Genomic DNA, 9,505 nt, shown 5'->3' on the forward strand with positions numbered 1-9,505 from the left:
GTCGACGATTCGTGCCTAGAGTTTGGGCCGGCTGACTCCTAGGTAATCCTGAGGCCCCAGCCCGGCTATGTGCCCAAGGTTCCCACTACCCCTTCAGGGATCCAGGTGGTGAGCCTGCAAGCACTGCCCCGGAGGAGGCAGACCCAACCCTAGCTTTGCTTTGTCCCATCCGAGCATTGAGATGCTACGAAGACAGGAGGCAAAGCTTCAGGGTCTCAGACCAGCTCTTTGTCGGTCTGAGGCCGGCAGAAGGGAATGCCGTCTCTAAGCAGAGGATGGCCCACTGCATTGTGGATGCCATCACCCTGGCTTATCAGGCATAGGGCTATCAGCTCAGGTTGCGAGCTCACTCTACTAGAAGTGTTGCATCCTCCTGGGCGCTGGCTCGTGGCGCATAGCTAAAAGATATTTGTAGAGCTGCAGGCTGGGCGACCCCCAACATGTTCGCTAGATTCTATAGCCTTTGTGTGGAGCCGGTATCCTCCTGTGCCCTGCCCGTTCAGGTTGCGAGCTCACTCTACTGGAAGTGTTGCATCCTCCTGGGCGCTGGCTCATGGCAACCCCCAACACGTTTTCTAGATTCTATAGCCTCCGTGTGGAGCCGGTATCCTCCTGTGTTCTCACCTCAAACGGGTAGAAGCACTGAGAGGCCCCGGCTTCGGGCCGGCTTGCTAAAACTGCTCCAGAGAGTCCGTATAGTAGACCCTGTTGAGCTCCTCCATCCCCTCGGCAGCCAGACGTGGCAGAGCGTCCGGCACCAGGCCTTCACTCGTTGAATCCTCGAGAACCGGTAGAAGGCTGGGTTCCATATGTAAGACCTAAGTGGATCCCATATGTGTAAAATCCACGGTATAGCCTCAGAGTCCATGTTTCCCTGGCAGACTTCCTGCTATTTTCCAAGAGGGTTACAATCTTCTCTAATCTTCCATATGCACCTAAACGGTTGTCCATATGTGTAAGTGCTTCCGAAACCTCCTTCTGGAAGGATGGGCTTCTGCAACGTTCCGGTTCCAAGTGGAACAGGCACGTTTTCCGTGTTATCCAGTCTTACTTAGTGGGTAGTGCTATAGCAGCAGTAACTGGTCTTCTTGTGGTAAGCCCCGGCCTACACCAAAAAGAAGGGGTGCAGGTGGCTTCCACAGGACACTGGAAGGGGCAGTATCTGTGGCCCTTTGGTAGGGATCCCAATTCGTCGGTCAGCCGATGGGACGTCGAGAGTGACCGACTGAAAGAGAACGTCTCGGTTACGTATGTAACCCTCGTTCCCTGAAGGAGGGAACGGAGACGTCACGTCGGATGATCGACGAATTGGGATCTCACTTAGAGAGACCAATCTATTTCGAGTGTAACTAAACGAGCCAATGTACATTGGCTCGTTTAGTTACACTCGAAATAGATTGGTCTCTCTAAGTGAGATCCCAATTCGTCGATCATCCGACGTGACGTCTACGTTCCCTCCTTCAGGGAACGAGGGTTACATACGTAACCGAGACGTTATGCTTTTAATATCATTTAATAATGTCTCTGATTTCAGGAAGAATTACTATATTGTGATATATTTTCTTATTGTGGTTGAAAATTACATATATTGTGGTAAAGCTTTTGGTTGAACATTACTTAGATGATGGTAAAGATTTTTGTCATATTGCCCACCTCTAAGTAGTAAAACAGGGAACAGCTAGAATGTCAACACATAATGGTTTAATAATCGGAGACCGTAAATCACAGGAACTCCAAATTTGGTAGGTTGATCTTAAATCATTCTCATTACTCAGGCACACACAAAGGCTTCATGCCATTTGTTCACTCTGAATTAAGCTAGTACAGAAAATTATATGGAGTCCCATTATAAATAGTTATCAAAATCATGTTTAACTGTAATTCAGCATGGTCATTCCCAGCCAAAATAAAAATAATGGGCATGGTCACCGTTACTTAAATGGCCAGTAACACAGTAAGATTTTTTGTATTACATTGATTTTATAATGCAATTGTTTGTATGTGTCAGTCTAGGCACCAGACAAACATAAAAATGACCTGTGGTATCATTAGTCCAATCAGCTTGAATTTTTGCATGTAGTTTCTTTGTCCTACTTCTTTCTTATTTCTCACATGCTAACTATCAAAAAGATGCTTAATACCTTGAAAAATATGAGCTTGACTAAGATGCCTAAACCCTGATAATTGTTGCTTGCAGCTAATTAATTTTTTTATTGAATATTATTATTTTTATGAGTTCGTAATTTGGTATATTCCTGATCATGCAATATTCTTAATCAAAAGAGTCGTCCTGGACTGAATGGTAAAAAAGGAGAGAAAGGCGATTCAGGTGGAGGATATGGTTATGGCTATCAGGTAAGTAATGAACAACTTAATACCATTTATTTTGTTTTAATTGTTACTATAGAAGTGTACAGTATACTATATACCATGGGTAGGCAAGTTCGGTCCTAGAGAGCCGCAGTCCTGCAGAGTTCAGCTCCAACCCTAATCAAACACACCTGAACAAGCTAATCAATGTCTTCAGGATTACTAAGGCTATAGGCAGGTGAGTTTTTTTCAGGGTTGGAGCTGAACTCTGCAGGACTGCGGCTCTCTAGGACCGAACTTGCCTACCCCTGCTATATACAAAACTACAGATTTTAAACTGGTTTTAGGGACCCCCTGGGCCACCTGGGCCACCTGGTCCTCCAGGATCTCCAGTTTCTGTGGGACGATATGATGTGAGTAATTAATGTTTTTAAAAATATACAAGTACCTCATATCTTGTGGGTTTATTTGTTATAAAAATAGTATTTGTACTGGCTCACAATATTTAATTTGATCTACCTTAAGGGTTATGATGACGGCAGCTCAAGATTTCCCTATGGTGAGTAAATAAATCTGATTTGTCATTTTCCAATCCATATCTGGTGTTATCACATTCCAGTTTAGTTTAGCATGAGTATGTGTATAAGAATATTTGTTTGCGATGTGTGCTCTTATGCCAATGAATTTGTATTAGTATATTTGTATATTACTTTGGATAAAAGCATCTGCTAACTGAATAAATGTAAATATATCTGAAATTTCATTACCTCAGCTATCAAAGGGGACAAGGGTGAAAGAGGAGCACCTGGCATCCCTGGCTTGCCAGGTATGACACATCAAGCCTTTTTATAGAAACAGTTGAATAAAGATTCAGAACAGTGAATATCTTTTTTTTTTTCTAAACTACAAAATGTGAACATGATTTGAATGTCAACATTGTCTGTCATAGGTCTCACTACCACCTTTGACATTTATGCATTTAAGGTATGATGATTCCAAATTTATACAAGTTTCCTGTTTACATGTAATGTTCTGCTGAATATGTGCAGCACATGGAAATTGTACTTGATTTTGTAATATGTTATGCTGTAGCATGAGATGAAAGGGGAGCTTGGTCCTAAAGGACATAAGGGAGAACCAGGAGCAGGTTACTATGACTCTCATCATAGTGGAGCACAAGGTCCACCCGGAAGACCTGGACCACCGGTGACAGCACAGACATGAAACAATGCTTCTTCGATTCTGAGTAAACCATTCTTTCTTCTTGTTGACTAAATGTTTTTTTTTTCGGTATAGGGCCCTAGAGGAGAATCTATTAGTGGGCCTCCAGGACGTCCAGGGCCTCCTGGAGCCCCAGGAATCGGTTATGGTGGTCACCCAGGTAGTCCTGGTCCACCAGGTCCACCTGGACCCCCGGGATCGTTGCTGCCAGGTGCACACCAACCCCCACAAAGTAAGGAATTTACACACAGCCACTCACACGTAAAATATATTTTGGGTGCTGAGGGATGCATATTTGAACCTGACCTGTTTCATGTCCTGATGTAATTTCTTGTCTCTCCCTTTTTCCAGTCTTGTCTCAAACTGCCCTATCCAATAAATGCAAAAGCCGATAAATAAAAAGATTTTGCCTTTTTATTTTAATACCTTGATCCTTTAGCAATCAGTATTCCTGGGCCTCCTGGACCTCCTGGACCCCCTGGACCTCCTGGACATTTAACTGGGGTGAGTTTACAATATACTGCAACACTACTTACTGTCTGTAGGCACATTGATGACATCTTTTCTAGTTAGTTGGTCTGTTACTTTTTCCTCAGGTTATGGTTTTGAGGTCTGTTGACACCATGGCTGCAACAACTATCCAGTATCCTGAAGGCACGCTAATCTATGTAAAAGACAACAGAGAACTTTATATGAGAGTACATGATGGCATCAGAGAAGTCATGGTAATTGTCTATTATTGTTTCTCCATCTTTTTGTAAGAAGAGTTTAAACTTAAGCCTTATTTTGCCGACCACACACACACAAACAGCAGCACATATGAGAGTGATTGTGCGCAAAAACAAAGGTCCATTAGGTTGTGCACATGTGAGGAACACATCCATTCATGCTCATAGTCAGTGGAGTATACTTTGAAAGGCTTTCACCCTCAAATGTGTGCTACCGTAAGAGTGAAATGTGGAAAATTAAGTATACCTAGGACTTCATTTTTGTGTTTTTGTGAATTTTTGCACAGACAACACCACATGAATGACTGAATATTTAAATATAACAAGTAGAACAAATAGAACATTTTGCGGAATGCTAGCAGCATTTCTCAATCAGTGCCCTGTTGAAAAAAAACAGCATATGCTGCTTAGGTATGTTTTGAAGCATGGCTGCTGGTTTTAGCTGGTTTAAGCTTGTCCTTAGCTGGTCATGTGCTGGACCAAATGTCCCCACAAGGATAGTAAAACCTGACATTTTTGACATTGTGGGGGTCCCCATGAGGGAAAAAAAAGTATTCAAAATACTAAATGATGTTTATCTAAAAGTGTAACAATGCAAACAGGTTTTCTGTAAGGGGTAGGTTTAGGGGTAGGATTGGGTTAGGGGTTAGATAAAGTGTGAGCACTGCGATTCATTTACTATCTATGTACTTCGCATTAGGCTCGCTTTCTATCACGAAGAACGAGCTGCTGTGTCTTTGTTAAGATCACGCATTGATTTGGCTGAGACTTGAGAGACAGGTCCCCCCCATGCTCTCACCAGATTGGGAGGTTCTCACGCCTGCTTCCGCGCTTCCGTAGTGTGCCCTGGCACTTCTTTGGATCGTGCAGAGGACGCTGCAGCTCTTGCTTCTGTAGTGATAGTGACGTGAAGTGTGGCCAAGTATGGGGCAATCAGTTTCTCAATCAAGGGACCAAACCAATAGGCAAGTGGCAAAAGTGGTTTAAAACACCTATCGGTTTAAAAATGGCCACTAATTGAAACACCCGATTTGATTTAGCAGAGACACAAGTATCAAATAGAAGGGCCATTCAGATTCACGGTCAAGAGTAGTGAAGTGGTTACACCTATTGAGTGGCAAAAAAACTAAGGGGCAACATTAGTGTTTCACTTGAATGCCACAAAAGCCCACCCAAAATTTAAAAGAACAGTTGTGTAATTGATTTACAAACAAGAAATTGTAACTACCTTTTTACAGATTGCCGAAAGCTACAGAAAGATAGATATTTGCTGAGAACATTATTATGCCTGATCTGTGGTTGTTTTTATTTCAGCTTGGTGAATACACCCCATTCCCCAAGGGTCTGGTGAGTAACATAAAATGTACAGTATTTAGTAATTAAGTAATTAATAAACCCTTGTATAACACACAAGCTACAAATCGAGGGCAAAAAAGGTCACAAGGATTCCTACTGAAATGACTGGATTTCGCATGCAAAATGTAGTAAATGTCACCGTATCTTAAGACGCAAGTTATGGGATCAAATCATACACTGTATGTCTTTTCCCCTTGCTACGTTTTTGCCCTGTTGGTTTCTAGGATAACCCGATGGAAGCAGTGGAGCCTCCACAAGTGGTTCAGTACTCTCAGGATTACCCCACAACCTCTCCCCAACAAGGCCCTCCACAACCAGGAGCCCAGTACCCTGTGCCACTTGATCCCAGACTTCAGCCATCATATGACCCACACCATAGATATACATTTCCACACTACTATTCTCCAACTGATCCACGACACTCTCCATCAATCGACTCAATTTACCAGCACCATCCTGATTCCAGAAAGCACATTCCCAGCAGCCACCCAGATCATTCTGGCTATCCTGACAGCAGATATGAACGTACACACCACCACAGGCCTGTCATTCAAGAGGCTAAGCTTCCAGCTCACACACACACATCAGGCCGTACAGTAAGTATCTTATCATTTAAATGAGGTGTAATTGTGTGCTAGTCTGTTCGTCTGTTTCCTACACCCCATGACGAATTTCCTACTAATTATAGTAGGAAGTAATCTGCAGCATACTGTAAACAATCATCAAATGCTAATGGACTTGCTGAAAGGCTTGCTTATAATAACAAGCATTCACAAAAATTGGGTATAAAAAAATGCAGAGTAAAAGATGGTGATATTATTCTACGCATGCCTCAAGGTAAAAAAGTTGACAATTTACTTGCAGCAGCATTTGCACAAATTTCAACACATACTATTATATGCTATCAACGGCAAGACCACGTATAAGACCATAGTGTAATTAAGATGAGAACTTAATGTATGTTACAGACAGTAAATGTAACTTACACACAGACATTATTGAAACTAACTAATATATCTGGACATTTTCCTTTATTTACTGAAATACTGATGGATATTTCAAAATGCTTTTTTGTTATAGATCTTGACATATAAAACATAAGTGTAACACATCTATAACACATCTGTTGTGTTTGCCTTCTTTAGAAATAGTAGAGAATAATAGGGATTGAAAATAAAAGACAAGATTCACAAGGGAACAGTGTTCGGGGTAAGGCATTACAAGTAACTTGAGTTACGTAATTAGATTACATTTTTCAAGTAACTTTTTACTTTTACTTTTTAATTTACAGTAAAATATCTGAGTTAAATAAGTAATGCCAGTTACTTTGTTTTCCCATGTATTGATTAACAGTTCTCCTGTCCCCATGCTGAGAGAAATCGGGAGTATGTGCAGAGACGTTGTGTGCGGAAGTAAACATTATGGTTACTGTAGTTCTTGACTATAAATGTCAACATGCATTTACTCATCTCGCTTGCACAAAAACAGATTCAGTATTCCTCAAAATGCATAAAATAGCAGTATAATAACAGTGAAATTCAAACTCAGAATATGATGCAAACCTGCAATAATTAAATATGTTAATAACTGAATTTACATTTACTTCAGCCTGAGGCTTATTCATTTCACTTTTGGTGTGAAAGGGCTTTTACATATGCCAAAAATATTATTTTTTTATATTAAAGCAAGCAAGCAAGCCCAGCCCAGATGAGAAAAAGTAATACAAAAGTAACGTAACACATTACTTTCCATAAAAAGTAACTAAGTAATGCCATTAGTTACTTTTTAGGGAGTAACTCAATATTGTAATGCATTACTTTTTAAAGTAACACTGCAAGGGAAATCCACAACACTTGGTAAAACTAAAAAAGCTCTTGCCACAGAAGCTTTTGTGATATCAGTCACATTAAATTAGCTTTAAATAGCCTTAAATTATGTTACTGTCATACACCACCATTCAAAAATGTGGAATCAGTAATTTGGTGAGCAGAAGAGGTTTCTTTCAAAAACATTATAAAAATCTCACCAACCCCAAACTTTTGAACGGTAGTGAATAAAAAAAATTTATTTTTTAAATAAATAATATTCAAAATGATTTGTTACAGACCTCAACTGTGATTTATGTGATATATTAAAACATGCAGGTGATGTGTACAACTCATCAATATTGTTTGTACAGCATATTCTAAAAAATTCAGAATTTGTTAATAGAAAGTACAGAATGTCAGGTGATGTCCTTTTGTATAATCTAAATAATTTTTATCTTCTTGTAATGTAAACTACTTTTGAATATATAATGTATAACTATCTGTCACCTGATTTTGTCACCCTAGCTGCACCTGATCGCTCTCAACTCACCCCAGCTGGGCGACATGCAGGGTATTAAAGGTGTAGATCACCAGTGCTTCTTACAGGCCCAAGCCATTGGGCTAAAAGGAACGTTCAGGGCTTTCCTGTCATCCCAGTTACAGGATCTATACAGTATTGTTCGACAGAACAACAGGGAACTGTTACCCATAGTCAATCTTCAAGTAAGATCCTTCCTTTGTCCACACACAACACTATTGTTTTACAGAATATACTGTAAAATCTCTTTAATACAGTCTTTTACTGAGCTGTTTAATATGTTCACAGGATGAGGAATTATTCAGCAACTGGGAATCCATCTTTAGTGGCTCAGAGGGCAAGATGAATGATAATGTGCGCATCTATTCATTTGATGGTCGAGATATTCTTGATGATGATGCCTGGTAAGTAGGTCTAACACATATCCATAGCTAAAATCTTAACAGAACTGATTAGTCTGATTAGCCCTTTTTTTTTTTCTCTATAACCACTTTAATAGGCCAGAGAAGATGGTATGGCATGGATCAAGCACTCAAGGAAGCAGGCAGACAGACAGCTACTGTGAAACATGGCGAACAGGTAGTCATGCCGTCACTGGCATGGCTTCCTCTCTCCAAGAAGGCTACCTACTTCAGCAGTTGCCACGCGGCTGCAGCAGCTCTTTTATCGTACTGTGCATTGAGAACAGCTACATTGCTGAGTGAACCAAAATGTTTGCTAAACCAAAATTTTCCTTGAGTCACACCACAAACTGAAACTTAGTTTTTATGATTGATGGTGATACTGTTTATGTTAATTTACATGTATTTTAGAATTACATTTTGACTATTTTTTATGTATTAACTGCTGTGTGACAGCCATTTGTTTCAAAACAAACAATGATATACTTTGCTTTTTGCATCATAAACCTTACAACAAACATTTTGTCATAGCAGAGAACCTACAATGAAATACTTGAGCATTTAAAAATAAAATTGATTAAAGCTAAATTCAGGGGGAAAATCGCTGTTTTATGTTTTATATTTTTTAACAAAAATGTACATATTATATTTTCACAAATAACAGGGCAGTATTGAACACCCTCAGGCAAAAACATTTATGTACAGCTTATTTTAAAATGGACATTCGCAAGTGCCTTCACAATATATTGCCAAAGAAAAGGGCTACATTCCAAATTTTAATAACTAATTCTCTTTAAACTACTTTGTTGTCATAACCATTTTCATTCACATTTGTATTTGATTTTATGTAAACATCTATGTAACCTTTCTACATTTTTATACTTTGCAACATCAAACATTCCATGATGTAATGCAAAATGACTGGTTGACTTTCTCTATAGAAAGAAGACGACTATTAATAAAAATATGTAAATCATTGTTTTTGTATTATTATTTATTTTGGTTTGGTTTTTACACATAACCTGAATACAATTTTAAAGAGTTGCAGTTCTCTGTACTTTACAGCCTGCTGTATTCTGCAGTTCAAATGTGACCACTAAAAACATCAAAGACATTATTACTTTTATCTTTGCTGTATTTCAA

At 39.6% G+C, this 9,505-nt stretch overlaps 1 protein-coding gene across 3 annotated transcripts in view; it reads left to right on the top strand.

Annotated features, from left to right (window-relative positions):
* Nucleotides 1-9,505, top strand: part of col18a1b (collagen type XVIII alpha 1 chain b) — a 50,906-nt gene extending 41,401 nt beyond the window's left edge. For all 3 annotated transcript variants that reach the window (XM_016486599.1, XM_016486600.1, XM_016486598.1), the window contains exons 29-42: nucleotides 2,284-2,355; nucleotides 2,658-2,723; nucleotides 2,836-2,869; nucleotides 3,083-3,136; nucleotides 3,260-3,294; nucleotides 3,403-3,516; nucleotides 3,607-3,763; nucleotides 3,971-4,035; nucleotides 4,128-4,256; nucleotides 5,574-5,606; nucleotides 5,840-6,211; nucleotides 7,949-8,146; nucleotides 8,250-8,365; nucleotides 8,461-9,505. In XM_016486599.1, the coding sequence (XP_016342085.1) occupies nucleotides 2,284-2,355; nucleotides 2,658-2,723; nucleotides 2,836-2,869; nucleotides 3,083-3,136; nucleotides 3,260-3,294; nucleotides 3,403-3,516; nucleotides 3,607-3,763; nucleotides 3,971-4,035; nucleotides 4,128-4,256; nucleotides 5,574-5,606; nucleotides 5,840-6,211; nucleotides 7,949-8,146; nucleotides 8,250-8,365; nucleotides 8,461-8,665 (1,650 nt within the window). In that variant the 3' untranslated portion in view covers nucleotides 8,666-9,505. The remainder of the gene's footprint in view (nucleotides 1-2,283; nucleotides 2,356-2,657; nucleotides 2,724-2,835; nucleotides 2,870-3,082; nucleotides 3,137-3,259; nucleotides 3,295-3,402; nucleotides 3,517-3,606; nucleotides 3,764-3,970; nucleotides 4,036-4,127; nucleotides 4,257-5,573; nucleotides 5,607-5,839; nucleotides 6,212-7,948; nucleotides 8,147-8,249; nucleotides 8,366-8,460) is intronic.

Source organism: Sinocyclocheilus anshuiensis, unplaced genomic scaffold (assembly GCF_001515605.1).
Source record: "Sinocyclocheilus anshuiensis isolate Anshui unplaced genomic scaffold, SAMN03320099.WGS_v1.1 scaffold101, whole genome shotgun sequence".
In the NCBI taxonomy this organism is placed as follows: Eukaryota; Metazoa; Chordata; class Actinopteri; order Cypriniformes; family Cyprinidae; genus Sinocyclocheilus; species Sinocyclocheilus anshuiensis.